Here is a 27612-nt window from a genome sequence, read left to right as displayed (position 1 = left end):
AGGGGGACAATAATTTTACACGACTTTAACCCCCTGAGTGGCACTGCCTTGATTGATCTCAATTGGTAATAATATCCCACTCTTCTAGACCAATTCAAAATGTATCAAATAATACTATTTCTTTTAAAAAACCGAGAATTATATGAGCATAGGTATTATAAAAAAGATTCCTTAAAATATGTTGAATGATAATAGTTATCCCTTGTGAGAGAAAAATCAACACAGTCAAGCAAAACATGCTTGACTGTGATTCTCTCATCACAAGGGACACAAAACGGAGGATCCTCACCTTTAAAAAATAGCTACTCATGGATATATTGACTGTGGCCAATACCACATCGTCGCAAAACAACTTCGTCATGTATCGAATGACAATCCATGTAGGTATAACCTAGGGTGGGTTTTATTTGCTTTATATCTTTCATGTAGCCTCTAATTATTGGCTTGTAATAACTGTATGGAAAAAGAACTGGTGTTACTGATTTGTTGAGGGCTGCCTTAGCAGCAGTATCAGCCATAGTGTTACCAGGGATTCCAACATGGCTGGGCAACCAGCAAAAGACGATGTCGTATTGGGCGGTGGCGAGAACATTATTCAATTCTAAACGATCGGAAAAACAATTATCTATTGCCTGAAGGCATGATAAGGAATCAGAAACGATGATGAACTGTTGAGATGATTGGTTTTGAAGGTAGTCCAGTGCTATAAGAATAGCATTGGCCTCAGCTGTAAAGATAGAACTATAACCTGGGATTCTCGAAGACAAAATTTTAGATTCAATGACAGTGGCACTTGAAACTTTGTCAACATCCTTGGAAGCATCGGTAAAAATAGAGCGATGAGAATCATATTTTAAACCTTAATTGGGCATATTCTTGTTGATAGACCAATTGGTTTGTGTCAGCTTTTTTAGGGTAGTTAGTGTTAGGTCTACCTCCGGTTTGACTGGCTGCGACGGAGGTGTAGACAGTAACCGAGATGGTGAGACAGTAGAAAGATCAATATTGACTGGGATAATATGTGGCTTAATTCTGAACCCTAGAGGTGGATTAAGTTTTGCTTTTGATTGAACTACTTTTTCATACATGTGAGTAAACACACAATCATATGCTGGATTCGATGGCTTTGAGTGTAATTTAGTCACATATTGCAATGACAGTTTAATTTGCCGTTGTTTGTGACATGGCTCATAAGCCTTTACATATAAGCTATAAACTCGTGATGTTCTAAAGGCACTAACAGGGCTGTGAATCACGCACAGCCTCACCAAGATAGACGACCCTTCAGTTGCTTTGTCACCAAGGTGTAATATGAATGATGAGTGCCTAATATCAAATTTATATGTACTTTTAAGGTATGTTTCCTGTAGACATAAAGCAGACGGTTTAAAATCCTGTATCAAAAACTGAAAGTCATTAAAATTATGTCAAAGTCCCCTGCAATTCCATTGGGTTAGGTCATTTGGCTCAATAGGGCCTCTGACGTGATCGTGAGGAGGAACTATTTCTACCTCTGTCTTCTGAAGACAGGGTCACCTCCATATCCAGAGGTCCAAACGAGTTAGTAAGAGGTGCCTCATGAGGAGAGGGGCTTCTTTGATTTATTTTTTTGGTTTTGTCTTTTCCTTTCTTTACTAGAGTGCTGAATAAGTGTTTGTTCTGTAGTTGGTTCAGACGGACGTGCAGAACGACTCGCAGGCTACTTTGCAGGCTCGCTCGTAGGCTGAATAATAGTGTCAGATGATGATGTGGATGTACCTTTCTTGTGACTTATGGTTGCCATCTTAAGGGGTTGATCAGAGTGGACCCAAGTAAGGTCTGTCTGACATGTGATAGAATTGGATTGAGTGTAAGGTTTGTAGGAGGCTGGGGAACAACCAGTATTCGTGCATCATGATAAATTTATGTTGTTTGTGTGTTTAATGTTAAGGAGTTTAGATTCTAAGATCCAAACAGGGCAAGATTTTGAAGAAGTCATGTGATTGCCATCACAATTTTGACTTTTATGGTCCTCGTAGCAGTCCGAGCTGTTATGGCACCCACTACATCATTGACAAACTGAGGACCTATTGCAAGATTTTAATCCATGGCCAAACGTTTGGCATTTGAAGCATCGAAGTGGAGTGGGGACATACACCTCCACTCCAATATTCATGTAGCCAGCTTTGATAGATGTAGGAAATGTACTTCGTGAAAAGTCAAACAGATAGGTGTTTGTTTGAACAACATCTCCATGTTGCTTCCTGGTAAACCTTTTTACGACAGTAACACCTTGCTCTCCAAATTCTGCAACAATCTCTTGCTCTGACATGTCAGAAAGACAACGGGCCCAGTCACGCACAATGCCTCGGCAAGAGTTTAGTGTTCTGTGCTCAGACACAGCAACCTCAATATCGGCAAATAATTTGACAGATAGTAGATTGAGAGATTGCTGGCTCTTTGCACATTCAACCAGAAGGGAACCACTACGTTGACGAGTCACATTCTTCACCTCTCCACTAATTCCTGAAATGACTTTTAATATAGCAAATGGATTGAGTTTGATTGGCTGTTTATCAAGGGTCTCTATTACTAGGAATCAAGCCCAGGTATCAATCTGTCGAGGTACATCATCAGATTCTGTATCAACTTCTAATTTTCTCTTTGGACGATTGGAACAAGACAATTGTAGTGACATGGTGAAAGGAAAACAGCTCAGCACCACTGCTCCCCACCCACCATCTAGTGTCAACAAGGACAGTGTTATATTGCATTGGATCTCCAGAATGCAAACATCAGGCATACAGGGGTGTTATACTCCAGCTAATATGACATGAATAGCTACATTTGTCTACAAAATTTATTTCAGTCTGTTTCCGCCCCTAACAATATACTGGAGTCGTATAGAATACAGCGGTCAATCTTTACAGATTGGCAGCAGAGTCAACGCCTTCTGGCATAAGACTCCAGGTAACTTGTTACATAAATAATTTCTGAGTTCAAACATGTTATATAATGGTAAAGATCAAACAATACATTTTTATAAATCACGAGTGTGCATACACAATTTTATGCACAGGGCTTGGCATGACCAGCCGAATGATAGGATCGGATCCATTCCACCAACCGTCTAGGTGAAGAAAGGGTCGAAGTGGGGTGTGGTCGAAGTGGCAAAAGGAACACCGGTTCCTAGCCGGTACCCAAAACCACCAGACTCAAGTCCTCCACCGACACAGGGGCGCAACACACGGCAAACGAGTTGCCCAATTCGACCAGCAATCGGGTGCTGATGACACATTCTCGTCTTCCCCGGGCCACTACTGTTACATTTTAGATCCAGACTGTTACAGAAACATTAAACTCAGAATCTAGGTAAACATACATCCACCAACCTTTCGGTTCAATGCAAATTTTGTAAAACTTAAAGAGATTGTTTCAAGAACCTATTACAATTCAATAACACCGCGTCACAAGATGTTCTTTCAAATTGTTAAAATCCAATCCACTACTGCAACAACTAAAAGTCTCCAGCAAAAATCTGTAATTCAGTGAAATCTTTAGCAGTTTTTGTGAAATAGTTTTTAATGAGAAATGTGAAAGTGAAATAAATTATAAGGAATTAAACACTTAATCTCTAAAACCTTTTCTCACAACATTAAATCAGTTTTCACTACTGCTACATTTTGTGTTACCACTGTTACAAAAAGCAAAAACATTTATGTCATGTAGTTTAAACAATTATGTCAAACAAAACCTTGTTTTTTCAACACAGCTATGAAAATTTATACATTTAATACTCCCTTCTCTGGATAGTGTTGGTCTTGATTTTGTTTTGATAAACAGCAAAATGCAAGGGTCATAAATTGTCGAGATGTATATTTTTAAAATGACATGTTTTAACATGTACAAACATTCGAATATATAACAAAACTAGGTTATGTACTTTTGGATTAAGGGGTTTATTTTCGAAGCATTATTTCTGAAAATGACTAGAGGCTTACTTGCATGATGTAGATTCTCTTATTTTGTCAGTATATTTAATCGATTTCATGGATAATGTTGTTGCAACAGATGATATGCATGCAATGGAGGATGAGAAAAATCGACAGCGTTGAAGACTGAAGCAAGATTTTTAGACACAGCGCTTGACATGCGACATGAACTTGAACTTCACTAACTACATTCCCATATAGTCTCATGAATATCATTCTTCATTATCAAGAGCTCGATTTGTAAGGGAACACAGAAGAACGGCTAATTTTGAATACTTTGCATAGTTTAATAGATTGAATTGACATCCGTAATCATTGTAAATTGGTATTTTCATTAAAACACTGAAGGGGGTAAATTGTCCATAAAATTGAGTAAGTTGGGTGGATTTAAAGAGGAGTAACGCGTGATAGTGAGATCCATGCCGCTGTAAATGTCATAACGCACTGACGTGCCGAATGTTTTGTATAACAACTACTTATAAGTAGACGTTATGCAAATTCTTCATGATGATACAGGACGTTTTAGCAAACTAGAAATACAGGAGACCAGTGAGACCGCCCCATCTGTTTCATATTTAGATCTATGCATAAAAATTTAGAGTGACGGAACACTCTCCACAAGACTGTATGACAAGAGGGGTGACTTCAACTTTCCAATAGTCAACTTTCCCTTCATTTCAAGCAATATGCCAGCAGCTCCAGCCTTTGGTGGTTACATTTCACAACTTTTGAGATACAATCGAGCATGCTCTTTCTACCAAGATTTCAAAGAGCGCCATACAACTCTTGCTCAGAAGTTGTTGATCAAAGTCACAGCATTCAAGGCCACAGAAAAGCTTTAACAAAGTTTTATGGTAGACACGAGGAGGATATTTCCACATTTGACGCATCGGTGACAAAAATGATGTCCGATGCAATCCCCTATTTTGACTTGTACCAGGAGAACAGTTGACTTGCCTTTGCATGTGTTTGCGACGGGTACCACCGGTAGGGCAGGATACGCTCGCCTTTCCGCGAACACCTGGTATCATAAGTATTTGAGTGATTGATAAACACATGCTCATCATAATGTCGGAATCGTACAATCGAATCGAGATTTCTATTGGATATGGAAATGGTTTTGTCGCTTTATTTATTAGTATTATGTACAGATTAAAATACAAATATGCAGCAAAGAGGGTTTGGATGATCCTAGCAGTCAGGTTGGTTAGGCTCCTCATCAGCTCAGGGCCCTTGCCCCCTCTACACGCAGCCCAGAAAGCGAATGGGACTTCTCCCAGGAAGCGCTGCCTACTCAAACCCACCCAGAACATTTCAGAGAATGAGAAGACTCTCCAACACTGCAGCCTTCTGCATTACCCAGATTGTCAGAACGGCTGTATTCCTGGTAGCAAACCCGGGTACTCTCACAATGTCAGTCAACAGATTGGGAGAGTACCAAACCTAAGGCACCGAGAACAATGGGGAGTCGCACAACTTGGTACTTGGGATGCAAGCGTGACATTTCGAAAACGAGGTCTGCATATTTGCCAAGATTTTCCTGAATCTTGTCAATCACATAAGTGTCAAAAGGGACAGAACATTAAATGATATAAATGATTTCATTGGATTTATCAAAAAGAACAAGATCAGGTTTGTTGGCCTGGATACGTCTGAGGCTGTTTACGGGCCTATTTCAAAGAATTTTATGTTTATCATTTTCCATGACGCCCTCTACATATTCCGGGTCGTACCATGGATGGACTTCTGTGTCAAACCTACAAGCATTGCGAAGACGGTAATAAAAGGATCGGGTTTATTATTATTATTATTATTATTATTATTATTATGATGATGATGATGATGATGATGATGATGTAACAGAGACGGTACAACGAAACGGCAAAATTCATCCATATCTGTAAAACACCATTAATATTTCAATGGATTTATCATGAAGAAGTATCCTTTTCTTAAATGACATCAAAGAGATGATGGAAACATAACAGGATTCCATATAGAATATATCAAAGACACTGTGTGGTGGAAACCAAATGGAATTTTTTTAAGAAATTGTGCAGCGGATACCCTTTGAATTCGGAATGTCTTGGTCCTTTCTAGGTGTATTGGGAAATTAAGTTTCAGGTACAAAAAACTGTGCCCTGGAGGAGCCATACCAAAAGAAACTATCAAATTGGGGTGTGTCATCCATTGACACATGTTCCTGGCCGGGTCATATCAACGTTAAAAGATGGTACTGGCAGTTACCTTTCCTGGCGCTCGCCATTGAGTAATTAAGTCGGGTCGGAATCAGTATTATGTGTCTGAGTAGGGTATCGATGTTAAAACAGCGGCATACAAGCAGGCACACACACGTGCATGCACGTCTCTACATTAGTACAATAATCACAAACGCAATGTTCAACCCCATTTCACACCTACCTACCCTTAACATTAGTATCTTGAAACTGGTGGCTTCAGCCGAGGTTTCCACACACTATTTGGTATAAATAAAATTACAAATATGCGTGGTTTCATTCACTGCAGCTAATACTCAATAAAATCCCAGGTCTCTAAATAAGAAATGCTTGTAATGACGAGAAGCATCAACGATTATTGGTAGCACTATTTTAACACTAGTCCTTTAATTGCTCAGGAAAAATAACGTCAAGTTGGAATGCAGCAATGTTATCTTACACAGGACTCATATATTCCCGAACCGCCTAGTTACTGTCGTGCAATAGGGAAGAAGACAATTAAATCAAATTGTGTATATGTTAATGACTACAATTTTCATATCCGTTACCTGAAAGCCGCGTTTTTTAAACTTTCACAGTCTACAATCAGATTTGGTCTAACATTCGTTTTACAATTACTCATGGCTTGTACATGATTAAGCATGACAATTATGATCGCTCGTAAGTCGAGTCCAATACTCCCGTTTTCTACGTCATATGTTGCTGTGACAATGTATATACTAAATCTGTTACATATTAATTCCTTAAGACGTGAACTGTGTCCCAGAAGCAATCTTTTGATTGATGACCTAGTGGGTTGGTGTCGGGTGAGAACAGAGCATAAATCTGAAATCTGCTACACAATCCGCTGACTGTTGGAGCACGTGACTGCCACTGTGCATTTATTTATGATACAGAGTCAGAGTCGGCGGACCATCACACCACTAACGACAATGGATGGGGAATACAGCATATACACGGGCGTTAAGAACACCTTTGGAAACGTTGACTATGTACTTTTCGGTTCGTTGTTAGCTGTTTCGACAGGTATTGGTGTATTTTACGCTTTTAAGGACAAACATAACGTAAACAGCAAGGACTATCTATTAGGTGGGCGCCAAATGAATATTGTGCCCGTGTCGTTGTCAATTCTTGTTACATCTTTCTCGGCAACAACGTTGTTGGGGATGCCTGCTGAAGTATATAATTATAACACTATGATTTGGTGGCTGTGTATCTCCGCCATGATCGGCCTCGTCATTTCATCCGTAGTCTTTGTTCCCTTCTTTTACAACCTCAACATCACAAGCATCTATGAGGTAAGACAAGCGTTCATGTATTATCAATTTTGTTATGCATAGCGATGATACTTTTGAAATTACGAGTACATTATGTCATTCTAACGGAGATAGTTTGGTAGCATGCAGTGGGGAATTGACCACGAAACTCTCAGAAAAAATAGAAAGACACTTGATCCAATTTTGTTTATCGGAGTTGAACAAAATATCTTGTATCAGGCTATCGCAGATAAAAAATGTGTCGCATAATCATTATTTGCTTATTACTTGTGCCAGTCCGTAAAGATCCGGGGTAGAATTGGTCTTCGGCAACCCATGCTTGCCGTAAAAGGTGAATTGATGAAAGTATTTGATGACGTTATATTTCTGTGCCAATCGAGGGGAGCGTCGTAGGGTTTCTCTTCTCAAATGATTAATTAGGTAGGAGAAACTGTAACAGTGTTCTGTACAAGGCCATGTCAAGGCAAAAGGCTCTGACTGCTTCACAATATATCAGGTCAGGTCAGTCGTATGTATTTATGTGAGAGAAATGCCAAACATAACATAGACATTTATCACTTTTCCATGTTTATGTCATTCTTTCAAGAAACACGGAAAGAATCACAATCAACACTTATTAGGAAACATATCACCAAGGAATCCGTATTCACAAAGTATTGTAACCGTAAGATCCGGGTTGGATTTATAGGTCTTCAGCAGCCCATGCTTGTCGTAAAAGGCGACTGTATTTGTCGTAAGAGGCGACTGACGGGATCGAGTGGTCAGGCTCGCTGACTTGGTTGATGCATGTCATCGTATCCCAATTGCGTGGATCGATGCTCATGATGTCAAACACTGGATTGTCTGGTGCAGACTTGATTATTGTTGCTGCGTTTAACAACATACAAACAAACCTGTTGCGCCACTATAGTCTCTCCCTATGACGTAATGAATTGTAACCTCGTTGTATGACGTCATGGCATTGACTTTGTCAAAGCAATACCCGTGCTTTGGGGTTTCACCAAAGTGATAAACGTCTAAGACCTGCATCACTTCGGACTTTCGTGGTATAACTGGAATACTGTTCAATGCGGTGTTTTACCTCGCTAACTCACACTGGCACTGACGCTATCAGTGTAACGTGTTTCAATTGAAGAATCGTCTAAGATACATCAAGATCTAGACATTAGGAAACTTAACATGCTGTGAAGCACCGTAATTGGATTAATACATGTTCCCCCTGAAAGCAAACAAATTGTATTTTTGTTACATAATATGGTCAAAACGTCAACTTTCAAATCTTTAAGAATATTTTTTTCCGAAACTTTATGAAGCTACTTTGGTCTATTACGTGACTTACATGACATAAATGTTTTCAAACGATTAAATTGTTTAAGCACGTCCAGAAACTTAACAACTGTGGTAGGACACATATATTCCTTAAAAATAACTTAAGAATTCTGATCATTTTCCGAGGAGAACTTTTAAGAATATCACAGTTATCGAGCTGAAATTTCGTGTTTATGATAATGATTATACGTCTCCAGAAGGTATTGTTTACCATATGACATCCATCTCATGCAACCAGATAACATGGATGTATTATTAACATGGAGTGCATATGTTCAGGGTGACCTACAGTGCTGTAAACCATTTATAATTCTTTTCACCAAGAAATGTTTTTTTCAGTATCTAGAGATGAGGTTTGGAACGGAAGTGCGGGTTCTTGGATCGATTCTTTTTGTCATCAAAGTGGTAGGTTGTTCTTTGATTAACCTACTCCTGCAGAGCTATTGCAGACAAATGACTTTCGGGATCTCAATGAGTAATAGTATAGAATTGTGGTAGAATGTAACTTTCTGAAACATATGTTTTTTTAATGGTAGACATGTGGAGGACATTTCCCAGTTTGATGCATCAGCGACAAAATGACGCCCCTAATTGTCTTGTAACTTGATTTCCCCTGTTGTGGGTGAACAATTAGCTTGCTATTGCATGTGTTTGTGACGGGTTCCACCAGTGAGGCAGTAAACCTTCACCTAATCGTGAACACCAGGTGTCATCACCATTTGATAGTGATTCATAAACACATGTTTTATGGTATAATCGGAATCGTACAATGAACTCTGCTTTTAATAGATTTTTAAAATAACTTCTCGTTATTATTAATAATATATTAATACAAAATAGTTAGATCATTTTAAAGTTGTTGTTTTGCCCTTCGTATGGTAAATATTGATACAGACTGCAGTTGAATGAAATTGTCGATGTTTTCCAAGTATTCATGCTGTCATCAACATATTCCTTACATAGGCTCGGACAACAGCGTAATGTGCTACTTGATTTACAGAACATTTATGGGACGACATAAAGTAAACCGCACATAAACGCCTGTAACCGTGTCTGTGTCTCTTTCTTTCAGCTGCTGTACATTTCATTTGTCTTGTACGTCCCATCTCTTGCTCTCAGCGCAGGTAATGATGTTACGCATATGTCACACGCAGAAGTTATATTTCAACTTTACTGCATTCGAGTGTATTAACCTTGAAACTTTCAGTATAAATATATCAATAAATGTCCAATATTTGATGACGTTATAATTCTGTGCCAATCGTGGGGAACTTCGTAGGGATTCTCTTCTCAAATGATTTATTAGGTATGGGAAACTGTAACAGTGTTTTGTACAAGGCCATTTCAAGGCAAAGGTCTCGGACCTCTTCACAACACTCTAGTCAGGTCAGGTCAGTCGTATGTATTTATGTGAGAGAAATGCCAAACATTACATAGACATTTGCCACCTTTCCATGTTTATGTCATTTTTTTTAAAAAACACGGAAAGAATCACAATCAACACTTATAAGGAAACATAAAGGGCAAAAAAACCATATTCACATATTATAGTGTAACCGTTAAGATCCGGGTTAGATTTTTGGTCTTCAGCAGCCCATGCTTGCCGTAAAAGACGACTATGCTTGTCGTAAGAGGCGACTAACGGGATCGAGTGGTCAGGCTCGCTGACTGGACTAATGCATGTCATCGTATCCCTATTGCGTGGATCGATGCTCATGATGTCAATCACTAAATTATATGGTCCAGACTCGATTTTACAGACCCCGTCATATAGCTGGAATATTGCTGAGTATGGCGTTAAACAACAAACAAACAAACAAACAAACAAACACAAACTATGCTGGAGAACTGTCAGTATATTATTCTGACAAACGCAATTGTTCAATTGTTAAATGATAATACCAAAATTTTATTTAATAGAGAAGAGAAGCATTTGAACGTTCAGTATATAGATTCATTGAAAGAATTTTAAAACTCGTTAAAACTAAACTGCCGGGAAAAAGAAAGTATATACTTAACACTGGACATGCATTTTTAACGTTATCAAGATGTAACTAGGCTGAAAACAGTCGCCGAAGGTCCAAAACACAACTATGACACTCGTATCTAATGCATCACCTTCGAAAAACCATTTCTTGTTTGTTTCATTTTTAGCCACCATCATACAAGGGTGTATACTTTGTTTTGCAAGGCAGTTTATGTCTCTTCGGATTATTGCTTCATTCGTTGATGTAGGCATAGTTGGGTGCATGCATGGATGGATACATGTATTATTGCATGTCTTTTGAATGAAGGATGGATGCACAGCTGTATGGAACAATGCATGCATGAACCTTGTATCGGTGGATGAACATATCCTTGGGTGGATGGATGATTACATGGATGGACGGGTAACTGCGTAGGTGGAAAAAGACATGGATGGCTGAATAGATATGTGGATAACAGTTGAATGAACATATGAACATACACATTGATGGCTGAATAGATGAATATGTGGATGACAGTTAAATGAACATATGGACAGACACATGGATGGATGAATATATGGATGACAGTTAAATGACCATATGGACAGACACATGGATGGATGAATATATGGATGACAGTTAAATGAACATATGGACAGACACATGGATGGATGAATATATGGATGACAGTTAAATGAACATATGGACAGACACATGTATGGATGAATATATGGATGACAGTTAAATGAACATATGGACAGACACATGGATGGATGAATATATGAATATATGGATGACAGTTAAATGAACATATGGACAGACACATGGATGGATGAATAGATGAATATATGGATGACAGTTAAATGAACATATGGACAGACACATGGATGGATGAATATATGGATGACAGTTAAATGAACATATGGACAGACACATGGATGGATGAATAGATGAATATGTGGATGACAGTTAAATGAACATATGGACAGACACATGGATGGATGAATATATGGATGACAGTTAAATGAACATATGGACAGACACATGGATGGATGAATATATGAATATGTGGATGACAGTTAAATGAACATATGGACAGACACATGGATGGATGAATAGATGAATATATGGATGACAGTTAAATGAACATATGGACAGACACATGGATGGATGAATATATGGATGACAGTTGAATGAACATATGGACAGACACATGGATGGATGAATATATGGATGACAGTTAAATGAACATATGGACAGACACATGGATGGATGAATATATGAATATATGGATGACAGTTAAATGAACATATGGACAGACACATGGATGGATGAATAGATGAATATATGGATGACAGTTAAATGAACATATGGACAGACACATGGATGGATGAATATATGGATGACAGTTAAATGAACATATGGACAGACACATGGATGGATGAATAGATGAATATGTGGATGACAGTTAAATGAACATATGGACAGACACATTGATGGATGAATATATGGATGACAGTTAAATGAACATATGGAAAGACACATGGATGGATGAATAGATGAATATGTGGATGACAGTTAAATGAACATATGGACAGACACATGGATGGATGAATATATAGATAACAGTTATATGAACATATGGACAGACACATGGATGGATGAATATATGGATGACAGTTGAATGAACATATGGACAGACACATGGATGGATGAATATATGAATATATAGATGACAGTTAAATGAACATATGGACAGACACATGGATGGATGAATATATGAATATGTGGATGACAGTTAAATGAACATATGGACAGACACATGGATGGATGAATATATAGATAACAGTTATATGAACATATGGACAGACACATGGATGGATGAATATATGGATGACAGTTAAATGAACATATGGACAGACACATGGATGGATGAATATATGAATATATAGATGACAGTTAAATGAACATATGGACAGACACATGGATGGATGAATATATGAATATATGGATGACAGTTAATGAACATATGGACAGACACATGGATGGTTGAATATATAGATAAAAGTTACATGAACATATGGACAGACACTTGGATGGATGAATATATGGATGACAGTTAAATGAACATATGGACAGACACATGGATGGATGAATATATGAATATATGGATGACCGTTGAATGAACACATGGATGGATGGATGCAATGATATTGAATGCTTTGGTTGAATGCATGTTCTGATGGAAGAGCCATTATGGATGGATCCATAATAGTTTAGGCGCAGTGCATTGATGTGCAACACTTGAGATTCTTGTTTTCTTTTTTTAAAAGCAACTGAATTCAACTTGTGGGGCTCTGTGGTTGCGGTAGGGACGGTCGTAACTGTCTATACAACAATAGTAAGTGATATCCAAGTATTCATTCTCAATCAGAAATAACACGTAATGACAATTAAATTATTGAGTGAGTGAGTTAGGTTGAACGCCGGTTAGAACAGTATTTCGGTTATATCACGACGTGTCAGCTTGATGTTGGAGGAAAGACCGACAATTAAATTATTATTACATATCCACGGATCTCCTGGTATCATTACTATTTCAAGTGATGAGGGTCGGTCGGGTAGCCTTGTGGTAAAAGCGTTCGCTTGTCACGCTGAAGACCCGGGTTCGATTCCCGACATGGGTACAATGTGTGAAGCCCATTTCTGGTGTCCCCCGCCGAGATATTGCTAGAATTTTGCAAAAAGCGGCGTAAAACCAGACTCACTCACTCACTCATAGTGATTAATAAACACATGTTTATGGTATAAAGTCGGAATCGTACCATGAACTCTGCTTTTAGCAGATATTCCTCATGATTATTGAAACAGTTTTGTCGTTTTCATTCTACTGACCCTGGATATATATGTGGACGTCCTCAGCCAGACACGGCCATTATCGACTTGTTTTCTTCTAGGGTGGCATGAAGGCAGTCTTGTGGACTGACACGTTCCAGTCTGTGATTATCGTAGGAGGTTTGACAGCTGCGTTAGTCCAAGGATCAAATGCTGTGGGAGGCATTCTCGAGGCATGGGGGGTGGCTGAGGAGCACTCTAGGATATATCTTACCGAGTATATAATCATCATTATGTTGTATGGTATAAGTTTGATATACTTCTTGAATTCATTATCCCATTTACATATTTGTGTTTTCATTTTACGTTAAATTCCATCTGTCTCACTGGAATATGTATGTAAAGACGGAGCAATATCTATTGCCGTAGGGAACGCAGAAACGCAGTCAACGAGGTCATTTAGCCTACCCACCATATCCAACGTAGCCACCTCTTACAAACAATAGACCTGGCTCCCAAGGGATACTTTTTAGTTCTATTTCTATTTTGATGTTTCACTGGCAACAATGCATGAAACATTGCTACTTTAGCCATGGTTACGCAGCGTAACGAGAGAAGGTGTGTTATTTGATCCATATGTTATTTATATGATGACAGTGACATGGTATATGTCGAATCTAGTTCAGTATAAATTAAAGTCTTATGAAGGCTGTGAGAGATGGAGATTTAGTTTATGTCTTTGCTGTAAATCACATCCGCGAGTGAAACATTGGCAGGAGCATCCTTTGTAATGTTTGGCCAAATCTTCTACAGCTTCAACATCGACCCTTCTACACGCCATTCATTCTGGTCTTTAGTCTTGGGTGGAGGTTTTCTCTGGATTAGCCTGTTCGCAGACCAAGTTCAAATTCAACGTGTCATGTCATGTTCCTCAGTAAAGGCTGCCAAACTGTAAGTGTACTTGTTTCTTATTCAGTGTCTATTAACCAACTAGTCCTTGTTTTTGCATCAGTATAAATGTGAACATAAATTCGTAAGTAATCTTTTTCAAACAATTCATAACGTAAATGGTTGTCCATATTGTTTTACATACAAAGAAACACGTGGCAGACCGTTTCTATCTCGCAGTCCATAATATCATAACCTATTACAAATTGCTTACTTTACAAAACTGTATTAATATACCTCTCAGATCCATGTTGCTTTGTGCACCATTCCTGTTCATGATCATGTCCATCTGTTGCTTAAAACATAGAATGCCACCCATGTCGATCCGTGTTTTTCAGGCAGTCCATAATTTCATTACTTCTACAAAATGTGATTAATATACGGTGATCTTGCTTCGTTCCAGATCCATGTTGATTTGTGCACCATTCCTGTTCATGATCATGTCCATCTGTTGCTTGCTCGGTGTGATCATGTTTGCCTTCTACAAGGATTGTCATCCCGTTGGCTTCAATAACCTGATATCAAGGACAGATCAGGCAAGCATATATTTTGTTATTGGGGCGGTTAGGTAGCATTATGATAAAGGTGTTGGCTCGTCGCGCAGAAACCCCGGGTTCGAATCCCTACATGGATGCAATGTGTGACCAAAACCTTGGAGTCACCTGCCGTGATATGTCTGGAATATTGCTATGAGCGGCCCACAAATAAACTCAGCAACTCGCCAAACTACGCTGTTGTCAATAATAATATTTGAAGATGCCTTGTTTGGCATATGCTGCTATTGAGCTCGGCGGGAGAAGCTGTTTTTGCGGAAAATGAAAAAAAAAGCTATTTTTCTACGATAATTGGTGAAAGAGTTGTATTTACCTATAATTCTTATCCAATATAACTACTGTTAAAGCATTGAGTTTTTTAAAAGGAGTTCCTTGAAACAAAATTTCCATGAAAAAGGTATGTAAGGATAATTAATATATTATGTTAAGTTTGAAGATACAGTGTACAGATTTCTCATATTTTTAATATGCAGATTGTTGCTCATGTGTCATTGATTTCAGTGTCCATATAGCAAGATATCAAGGGGCATTAATTAATTCGGACCCATGTCTCAACCAGACACATTTCGACCCCGCACAAGCAAAAACAAAGATAATAAGGGCACTATCATATGTGTGTGACTTCAATTGCCTTCTGGTGCTACTTCAGATTCTGCCTCTGTACATCATGGACATCCTGGGCCATCTTCCTGGGGTCCCTGGTATCTTCATTTCCTGCATCTTCAGCGGCAGTTTGAGGTACATGTTTGTGAACATCATCTCTTTAAATCTTGACATAACACATCGTATTCTCGGACAGAGTGACAAGCAACATGTACATATTAATTTACGAAAGTGGTTAAAAGTTGAAATTAACATTGACAATATGCATAGAGTATGTAAAAAAGTTAACGTTGAAACCAAGATCCATGAAAGCGTAGACGAATTGGAATTGCATTTTTCGAGGAGAACAAGTTGTCCATTTTATATTATGTTTTGTACAACATATGTACACAAATAAAGGCGCCAAAAATATTTCACACCGGCAGACAGATCTAGAAAAATGTTTTGTAAAACACGTGTAACGCGTCTGTTGACATATCTCATAAATGAAAACGACAAAACCAATTCAGTTCAGTACAATTAATTTCTTTAAAAAACAACGGTGGTACAAGAGTATATATGTCCGGGTGTTTCTATTTGCAAACGAATCGGATATTTGTACAAATTATGTTAAATCAAAGAGAGGACATTTCAACCGCTCTCGAGTGTTGTTTGATCGTAGTTGCAGCATTTAGGGACAAGGTGAGGCTTTCCGGAGAGTTTGTGGTGAGCTTGTTGGGTGCATTTTTCGGATTTGCATCCGCATCGGTGGTCGAGGTGGTGTCCGGCGCGGTTCCCTGTTTTAGCTTGTACAAAATGTATTTGTTTGGTTGGAGCTTTACTTTGCAGCTGTATGTGTTTGTGGCGGGTGCCGCCAGAGAGGTGTCTTGTGAACACCTCATCGCTGACGTCATCGATCTTTGATGTTACTAAATAAATGTACGCGCTTAATACGCATTTGTGATATGGTCGGAGTCGTAAAATTAACTTTGCTTTTGGTATAGATTTCTTATACTTGCTGAAATAGTTTGTTCGCTTGTATTTTCAGACATATAGATGACCTCATTCCTTTCATTTCTCCACCTCATCTATCCACCGGAGTTGGAAATCGAAACGGTCATACCTAAGAAATACCAAATGTCTTATCCAGATCCGATATTGAAAATGATGTCGGCCTCTGTACTAGGTCGTACGACAAGAGGGATTATTTCGATTTTTCAATCGTAAATGTCCTCTTCATGCCGTGCAATATACCATCAGCTTCAGCATATTGTGTCTATGTTTTGACAGACATTTTGATGAATGCATTGGCCTGACAGGTCTCTTGTCTCTGCTATGATCATGGGATTTTCACACTTTCATACGGGCACTTTCTTTTTAAATGAAAATGTGAGTACCGAGTGCAACCGGTGGAGCAGGATATGCTGACACCGTTCACTTACACCTAGTGTTACCACAGAGTTTCAGTGACCCATTCATAGCATTTGCATTGAATATGAATATGACGTTGTATGTTACACATGTTATCAGATCTTATATTATGTTTCATAACGTCATACCTTCTGACAAATTTGTGTGATGTTTTACAACGTCACGACTGCTGATGTATAATGTTTAATAAAATTTATGTACGTTAACAGCTCACTTTCCTCTGCTCTGAACGCCCTGGGAGCTGTCATACCACGTGACTTAATACAACCATGCTGCTGTGGTCGTATCAACGACAGATACCTCACAATCATGTCCAAACTAGTGGGTAGGTTACGTCATCGTGATTATCCACACATATCATAAATCGATCTGACGTATATAACAGAAAACGTCAAATAATCCTTTCGATACCATCATACAAACGTCGAATTATCTCCGTTATGTTTTATGTTTAACTTCTTTTTGTGTGTTGTTTAACGCCGCACCCAGCAATATCTCATCTTAATGACTGAAACCTTCTAGTAACAAGATGTTTTCTGCCTCCATTCCAGTGCTTGGATGTGGGTTTGGATCAATTGGTTTGACATTTGTTGTGTCACGGCTCGGCTCGGTGTTACAGGTTTGTGTTTTTGCCAAATAAATTCATACATGCATTTAAATCCAATTTCTTTATATAACCTGTACCAACAATATGCATATGCATGTATATGATTACACTTTGAATCGCCGATATGACGCTTGCACGGCATGATCATACTTAATCCACATTTAATTGAATCCTCATTTCAGGCTACCTACACCATAGGGAGCATAACTAATGGTCCGCTGTTTGGTCTCTTTATTCTTGGAATGTTTTTTCCGTCAGCCAATAAAATGGTGAGCAATCGAGTCAGTTATTCTTGAAGTTCAAGTCAGTGAGAAAATCTGATCTTCCTTTTTATTCTATAATAAATTTATTTTCCTTTATCCTGTTCATTTAATTGACAGTTATATAACCTGAAAACCCACGTATGCATTTAATTACAATTAAAAATCATTTGAGAAAAAAATCATTTTAGAACCAGTATGCTTTAACGTAAAAGCGGATTAGGAGCTGCCATAATGCATAAAGAATTTCATTTGTTTCATTTTCAACCATTTCCTTTTATTGGGGACATTCCAGGGGGCTTTTGTAGGGTCTATGACGTCACTGATTATGATGACTTGGATAGGGATGGGGGCATTTATCACAAGGGCGGCATACACCCCGGTGTCCCGAGTGTACACAGACGGCTGTAATTGGAACATCACGACGGATGTACCGTATGTGATCACTACAACTCCTATGTCTACAACAATGAATATATCAAGCGTCCCGGAACCCAGTACTGCAGATTATAGGTTGGTATAGATCAATATCTATCTCTCCCACCCTAGGGTGATTAATTTGTGTTTATCAGACCAGTTGTATTTGTTTCAATACAAGATGAGAAGTGCGCTTTGCGTAATAATTAATAATGATGGCGTCACATCCTCCGCGAGTTTTTCTCAGGACACTTTAATGTCTTGCTGCTTATGTTGCTCACTACTTCATTTGCCCATTTATACATATGTGTCCTTGTGAATATAAGGAGTGCTAATTCAAATCAATAGACAACTTTAAAACTGTTATCTAAGTGAACTAATCATCTGTTTTCAGCAGTGGCCTGCTTCGATTATATTCAATGTCTTACATGTGGTACATGCCCCTTGCTGTAATAATCGAAGTTGTCGTTGGTTTAATCGTCAGCTATCTAACGCGTAAGTATTGACAAGTCAATGTATAGATGATAAATACGAGAATATGAAGAATTTAAGAAAAATATATCGTCCTGACTACATTAGAATCTTCCTGATTTGGGGCGTGTTTTGTGATTGGTTAAGGTTTGAGACCCGCATTTATTGTTTTAATACGTACATATTGAGAGTAAAGATATATTATTATTTAAACTATATACATGTATTCCTTTTCTTTTCCAGGGCCTCTTTTCACAGAGCAGTCAAATCCAATGTTGATTTGCCCGCTCCTTGACTACCTTTGTCCATGCCTACCTCAGAAATTCAGAGCCTATTGGCGCTCTAAACCAGTATGTGTTGTTTGCTATCTCAATTAACAAAAAGTCATCCTTAGATATAAGTTTGTTTGTCCATAACCGACCTTCAGTTTAAGATAAGGGTAGGTTGGAGTGTGTAAATTAACGAAGAATACATGACAGGCAACAGGTCTAAATTTCATATGCCTGGGGTTTTTTAAACTTGGTCAGGAGATAAACATTATTTTAAGTTGACGAATTACATTAATATAATGTTAAATTCAAAAAGTCCAAATATAGTTTTATTTTATTTAAGTCTTTGTCAGTACAATTTCTTAAATGTACTTGTTAGTAAGTTAGAAATATACGTTCACACCGAGAACGGTCTATCTTTCAGACTGATGCCTCTTCACTGACAAGTTCTGATCATACTTGCTGCACAGGCTGGAATGAGTATCGCAAATGTGACTGTGGCTGTGTCGTTGATCATGGGATCTTAGACACCTTCTTAGAAATGAATGAACTTACTCCTAGACCCTTCCATGTTGTATAGTACCTACATGTAGTGTGTTAATTACTGTTACATATAAGTTAGCTAGATACCACGTATGCGTCATGATGCATGAATGTGAAGTAAAATGCATTTCCTTCAATTGCTGGACCTATGAAAAGAATTATTTATAACCCAAAAAAACGAAAATACATTATGTCACAACGTGCTGGTTTCATGAAACTAAACAGTTTGTGTATGATTCGTTATTGGAGAATAGTTAACTCACAAGCATCTGTATAACTTTCATTGAGTAGTTCCAAAAGAAGGCAAAGTACTTTACAATATACATGCGTAGTTTATCCGACGACGTCTCTCATTTGATTACTGTTTTCCTTTCTGAACCGCAAACACTGGAAATAAGGAAGATAATGTTTTATTATCTGATAGTTAAAACATCTCACATTTGAAAATGTTATTCCAATAAGAGGTATACCATCAGACTAATTAACGCCTAAAAGTCACAATGCTTTGAAGGAGGAATTCAATTGATAAAATTAACAATTAATACTTATATGAGATACAACTTTATGGTTTTGTCCTTATAACAATTTTCACAGCAAATTATCATTATCTCTTGTCTCAAAAGGTGAATTTCTACATACCCTGCACGCACAAGTTAATCAGTATAAATACCAACTTTGAGTGTCCGTATCTTGTCCATTTAGTTTCAAAACAAATTCTTCATGCACTCGGTCATTGTTTATTGAAAGAGGAACGTCTCACAATGTTACAAAAATAATGGTCTCATGGCGGAAGAGCTTAATGCACTTCTTTTTTAATCATCGTTAATCTCAGTTGTTTGTGTCATCTTATGTACTTATTTACTGGAGTAGTTTTCTACACTGATATATTATTAACACCTGTCAGCACACTCTTGATTTCTAAAATGATTTATTTGAAAAATAATATTTTGTCAATTCATATTATCTAAATCCTGAGTTAATATTCCTGTGTGGATGCCACTGCACATATTTTAAGTGTACAGTTAAATATAATCTATGTGTATAATATTGACACATTTACATCATCGATATATACTTTATCATCGTACACATCATTTATTAATTAAAGTGTTTCAATTATATGGTTTTGATTCTACTGTTATTATTCCTGTTCTGGGGTGTATCATAGTCATGTTTTTTTATACCCTTTTCCTATACAAAGGTCACCCATTCCAAGTTAAAAGATGTTACCAAGTTAAAATATGTTGAACTTCCTTCATTCTGGATATTCAAAGGAATGGGGAACAAAATGATTCATTCGGTTCATTTTTTTAAAATGAAAAGAATTGGTTCCGAAATATGAAGTATTAATTATTTAAAATCTGGAATTCGAAGCCACCTTCCTTTAAAGTTGATGATGTGCTTGGTCATTTCAGTGTATACATGTATGGTTGATATGCATAGTTCGCCTTCTCTCCTATATATGTTCCTTCGTTAATACATATTGTTCTTTGTTTGTTTGTTTCTTTCTTTTGTTCTTTGGTCACAGTTTCTTGATATTGTCCTTCCAGGGCGAGGTCAGATGGGTTTAAGCAATACTTCTCACAGTTCGACTGGAATATGAGCATTCGAACATTGATATCAAAGAATATCAGAAATGTCAATATTTTAGGCCACTTTTATCCAATTTCTAGCAATATTCCTGAGGGCAACACTGACAAGGTTTTCCATAAATTATAACAAAGTGGGATGACAGGATCTTTCATCTGTGACTGTTTTATGTCCAACCATTTGTTTCTGTAGTCCATTAAATGAATATATCAAAGAGCACCTGACGGAAACATATTCTTAATACGTATTTTACTTCTATTTTATTCAATTTTGAGCTTTGGGGCTTTTCAGAAATAGACAGTTCTAGATGCGGCACCTTCATTCATACAAACCACATATAACAGACATTGTTCTTAATGTTTATTTCAATTCTAATTTATTCAATTTAGGGCGTTGTGGGTTTTCAAATGTAGATAGTACGTCCTACATTTCGCACCTTGTTTGATTTAAAGCACACACGACAGACATTGTTCTTAATGATTATTGCTGTGTTTTTTTAATATAGATAAGACGGTGCTTCACATCTTATCATATAAATATATATGAATGATTTAACTAAATGTACTGATCTATAAAACTATTACGTAATTTGTTTTTCTCATATGTAAAATCAGTGTGTGAGATGGGATGGCATGATTTTTACGCAATCTGAAACGATATGTTACGCTATAGACTCTAAAGTGCATGCGTCTCACTGTGTGGCGTTTGCGTGTACGAATCAAACAGGAAATAGCATTACGTCTGCTAGGTTAATAGAGAGAACGAATCATGGCCATACATTCCACAGGCCATGACGTCAAAAACAGCAGGTTAAGGCAACCTGTTGTGGGCAATAAAAAAATCTATTTAGAGGAATGTGACATGAATTAGATACACACGAGAGGAGAGAGCGACGTCCTGAGAGCGGTAGGTCGGTCACCTGTCACAACACAGCATGGAGAGGCATTTGTGCGCACCGTGGCTCATCAGTCATGTGAGGCTCCGCATTTCGCTGTACTGAGTTGCGTGCCTTAGGAGTGTCAGAAATCTTTGATCGTGAGTTAGAATCCCAGACTCTCACTGATTTTGTTGCTAGGTTTGTCAGCACCACGCCCGTGCTCATGGGTTTCAAGAAAGCGGTAAACGTCGAAGCTCTGCACCACTTCGGGCCTATTCCAAGGTTAAGCTGACACGCTGTCAATCTCATTAAAATCAGATCTTAGTTCTCGCTATCGCTTAACAAAGCTCTGAGGACATCCCATTACGGGTCACGTCAGAACGACCTTTCATACCACCAATCAAAGCGTGGTTACCAGATCATAAAAGTGCCAGTCGGAATGTGTTTTCTAATCATGCAAGCTCGAAAACGTTAACACGGGGTATTTGGAACGACAGTTGCGGTCCGTACGACTGATTCCGTCAAAATTACCGTTTATCTCTCCGTGGGCAGTATTACCATATAATCGCAACGATATATAAGCCATTCCGGAATGTTCGTTTGTTCAGTTTTCAAAATTTTAATCGAGAACTTTGTCAACATATTTCTCAAGAAATGGAAGTCGCCAGGTTGAAACGAGTGCCGTAAAGCTCGAGAAAGCTTCTTTCTTTTTGGCTGATGTTTCAGTTGGAGGTCAAGGTTCGCGAAAGGTCGTTCTGGCTTGACACGTAATGGGATGTCCTCAGATCTTTGTTTAGCGGCAGCGAGAACTAAGGTCTCATTTTGGTGAGATTGACACGCCGTCATATACCTGAATTAGTATTCAAAGAGTTTGTAACTCACATACTCTACATGACAAACAAATCCGGCGACGGCCCAACCCTCATGTCCCCCAAGAGATGGTAGACGTTGATCATAATGTTAATCACTGGTTTGTCTGGTCATGACGCGATTATTTACAGACCGCTGCCATATGGCTGGGGTAACAATAAAACAAAAACAATAGCTAAGACGGGAGGAATGGTAACGCCATTAGACTTACCAAGTGCCTGATTCGTTGTGTATTCAATCCGTCCCAACGTATCTCTACTACTAATAGCGGTTCTAGCTGGGCTGCTCTCATGCGCGTTACATTTTTATTATTATGTACAGACTAAAATATAAAATGCAGTAAAGAGGGTTTGGGTGATCCTGGCACAGTATTATCATTATCATTACGTACAGATTACAATATTATAACAAATGCAGCAAAGAGGGTTTGGGTGATCCTGGCACAGTCAGGCTGGTTAGGCACATCATCAGCAAAGGGCCCTTGCCCCCTCTACACGCAGCCCAGACACAGAATGGGACTATTTGCCAGGAAGCGCTGCCTAGTCAAACCCACCCAGAAAATTTCGGAGAATGTGACGACTCCCCAACACTGCAGCCTTCTGCATTACCCAGATTGTCGGAAGGGCTGTATTCCTGGTGGCAAACCCGGGTACTCTCCCAAAGTCAGTCAACAGATTGGGAGGTACCAAACCTAAGGCACCGAGAACAATGGGGAGTCGGACAACTTGGTACTTGGGATGCAAGCGTGACATTTCGAAAGAGAGGTCTGCATATTTGCCATGCTTTTCCTGAATTTTGTCAATCACATTAGTGTCAAAAGGAACAGAAAATTCAATAATATAATTGATTGCATTAGATTTATCAAAAAGGACAAGATCAGGTTTGTTGGCCTGGATACGTCTGAGGCTGTAAACGGGCCTATTCCAAAGAATTTGTATTTGTCATTTTCCATGACGCCCCCATATATTCTGGGTCGTACCATGGATGGACCTCTGCGTCAAAACGACAAGAATTGCAAAGACGGTAATAAAATGATAGAGTCACTCAATCATGTCGCTTAAAATACTGTTTTTGTGACAAAGCTGGGCATACACTGACAATGTGTTGGGCAGTCTCATTGAATTCATTACATAATCTACATTTTATATTTACATTTTGATGCAAAATCACACATTGACGGTTTCGAGTGGGAAGTGACTGGTCCTGAGCAGCAAACAGAACGGTTTCTGTTTCACATTTCAGGCCAGCCGACTTCATCCCAGTGAAGGACTCTGCAGGGTTGCTGATCTTCTCAACACATTGCACATAAGGTCGATGCAGCCTCTCAGACAGCCTCTCCTTGAAAAACTGGGAAAGTCTGGGCCTTTCAGTTTACTCTGTGAAAACTTTGGCTGGTGGGGGTAACCAAGTGGTTAAAGTGTTCGCCCGTCACGCCGAAGACCCGTGTTCGATTCTCCACATGGGTACAATGTGTGAAGCCCATTGCTGGTTGTCCCCGTCGTGGTATTGCTGAAACAATGATGAAAGCGGGGTAAACTCTTCATCACTTAGGGCTGTCCCCCAACATTAGGCTGATATTCCGTGATATAACTGGAAAAGTGTTTAACGCGGCGTTAAACCCAACTCTCTCACACTCTTTTTAATCTGTAATCGTTATAGTCTTCTCTAAATAAGAGGAGAAAGTATGTACACGTGGGTGTTAAAGGGGAGGTAGTCACCATACCGTGCTGGTGGATTTCGTAAAGGTCTAAGCCCTGCATCACTTCAGGCTTTCCTCTCACATCAAGCTGATACACAGTGATATCACTGAAATACAGTTCACAACGGGGTTAACCAATTTGACTCACTCACTAATTATATACAGACAATATTCACACCATATGTACTTATTACAACGCCCAGACTAAGACTGGGAATCAGGGGAACATATATAGTAATCTAAACACACACCAAGACTTGACCAGCACTGACCTCCACATTGCTGCGCATGTACTGGCCAAGGACACGCGTTACAGTTATGACAGCAGCAGGTAAACGGAAGAGATATAAAGGACATTGCATGCCTCGAGTGAAACGTGTTGGGGTCGGGGCTGGGAGATGTGAGATATTTTTACGAGTGATGCATGCCTCTTTTTTCCCCGTCACGAGATCAGAGAAGAATGATGATTCAGGAGACACTTGGAATATCCTATTTATTACGTACTTTTTGTTGAGTTGTCTACCGGAAAATTAAATTATTTAATTACAAATGTAAAACCTTTCAACATAAATTCTTCCTACCTAACACTCAGGGACGTTTCACCACCCCTTGTAATCGCGACTTCAAATGTAGTTCGTGTTTCCAAAATCTTTAAAAATATAAACAAAATGACAAACAATATAGAGGTCAATACATTTCTTTATCATACATTTGGATATGATTATATACAAAATTAACATCAACAAAAATATTCTTGAAATCTACGATACCATTGTTGTTTGAAGCGTTTGAATACACGCTGGTCAAGAAACAAATTTGGCGCTTTGCCAAACGACCATTCTCGATTGACGAGTTCAATGATACATTGACGATTTACAAGAAATCATTTTCACGAAAATAACAAACGCTAAGCACCGATATTAACAACATAAATGATCATCTGTCATTATTTGACTTGTCAATGTGGAACTAGCGTAAATAGGTGTATGGTATCTCTTAAAAGACACTGAAATATCAAGTGTTATTTTCATTGCAATGAATATCACTTTTCGCAACTTCAGAAAACTCGTGATACAGCTAAAATACTTTTCATTGTCGCTTTAAAATAAATACATTATTGAATCAGCCATACATTTACAAGCGGAATGTTTTTTACATTTCACTTTAAATGTGTGTGAATGATCGACGTTTATGGAAATGTAAGACTTGAACGTCACAGGCCCCCCAAAAGTATTATTAATAGTATTGTAATTCCCTCCAAGTGAACGGTAGGGTATGTACAGGCACAACCTTTCACTTACTGTTTACTGTCAGGACACGGTACGTTTGCGGAATGACTGTGGTACGGGTTTTTTATTTTATGGTAGTTTGAGGAATGACAGTGGTGTGTTTATAGAGTTTAACGCTGTACTTTTGCGTAATTAGCAATGTAGCAATACTACCACACTATAGAGGATATTTATAGAGGCATTCTTAAAAGTAGCATCGAAATATTATGTATATAGAAGAAGAGAAAAAACTTTGAGATGGTGACGCAGCAATGGTGCGCTTCCATTATCAAAGAAAACGCGAGCAAAAACACTGGAGGCGCAGTCGTCATATATGCAGAACCATGAAGGCTCAAATCCCCGGTTACCATTCTGGTGAGGTCACCAGACTGACATAGCCTTCCGTTTTCAAAACACTAGCATGGTTTAGACTAAAATGTTAAATTCATACTCAGCCTCTTGGTGCCAAAGTTATTTATTTCTTTAATGTTTTGATTGTTAGTTCTCATGAACTTTTGTGTCAACATAGTTTATGTCTGTTGGATTGCAAAACTCATGGGTTATATTTCTAGCTCTGGTTTCCACGGTATTGAATGTGTAGTTCACCAGTAACTGGTTGTGCGTGTTGACCACCATTTAACCACTGATTAAATTGCATGAATGACATCAATGTGAAGAATGTGTTAAAATACCTTCGCCTAGGAATTCTTTAGGGATGCCTTTGAATTAATTACATGTAGGTGTGTTGCCGGGGTTGATTCCTTTAGATACATGCTAGAATGATCATTATCAAATGGAACGTCGCCTTTTCGTGAACGAATGTGGATATGTGTTAATGCCTTTCTCTGTTGAGCCTTATCAATCATTTTAGGTGTTAATTAAAGACATGATAGAAAAAGGTGTGCTAACCAATCAGCTTGCTTTGTCATTTCAAAAAACATTGATTATAAATGCTATTTATATAGACATGACGAATGTATATATCCATTTGCCTTTCCAGTCACCCGACTTCCTTAGATAGACAGGTTGTGAAGACGTTTTTGTTTGTGAATTTTCCATCATTTCAACACAGCTTACAGATAGGTTAGTACTGTTTTATTCCAAATTCGCATCATTCAGTCATCACTATCCTACTGTCATTGATATTGATGACAAGATTATAGCAATGCTGTGACATTTGGAGATTGGGAAACAGCTGCGCAGATTTTAAAATGTTCATCTCCTGCAGAACTGAAACGTTTAGGGAATGAGGTGGAACAGGGTAAGCTGTGATGTGGTACGAAAAGTATCTTTTGGTAAATATCGCCATTCTGCTTTCCTAAAAGACATTCTGTTGCACACTTATCCCAGAATTCTTGTGGAGGCTAGTCATTATAACAAACGTTGGGGTGTTGGACTATTTCTTTATGACCTGAGTATTTGCATCGAAATGGAGAGGAGAAATTTAATAGGGGAATATTGATGGATGTCAGAGACATTCTCATGACTGAACAGTTTTGTTTTATCTAAAATGGTAGAACAGATGAAAGAGACACTTTCTACACATGGAAATATGTAATGAGAGCAGCTGATCGTCTAAACGAAACAGACGTTGTACCACAGGGTGTAGA

General features: G+C 38.4%; 1 protein-coding gene across 1 annotated transcript; it reads left to right on the top strand.

The window, feature by feature from the left end:
* Window positions 1-7067: 7067 nt before the first annotated feature.
* Window positions 7068-21142, top strand: LOC124132841 (sodium-dependent multivitamin transporter-like). The gene is made up of 15 exons (XM_046496982.2): window positions 7068-7506; window positions 9154-9219; window positions 9887-9938; window positions 13115-13182; window positions 13739-13893; window positions 14430-14567; window positions 14968-15100; window positions 15768-15856; window positions 17341-17456; window positions 17683-17750; window positions 17921-18007; window positions 18294-18511; window positions 18810-18910; window positions 19130-19236; window positions 19580-21142. Exons 1-15 carry the CDS (start codon window positions 7096-7098, stop codon window positions 19733-19735), a joined length of 1965 nt encoding a protein of 654 aa, XP_046352938.2. The 5' UTR covers window positions 7068-7095; the 3' UTR covers window positions 19736-21142.
* The last annotated feature ends 6470 nt before the right edge of the window (window positions 21143-27612 follow it).

The sequence above is a fragment of the Haliotis rufescens genome, unplaced genomic scaffold, assembly GCF_023055435.1.
Source record: "Haliotis rufescens isolate VD_foot unplaced genomic scaffold, xgHalRufe1.0.p SCAF_11, whole genome shotgun sequence".
NCBI lineage: Eukaryota > Metazoa > Mollusca > Gastropoda > Lepetellida > Haliotidae > Haliotis > Haliotis rufescens.
This window is presented reverse-complemented; position numbering and strand designations above follow the sequence as displayed.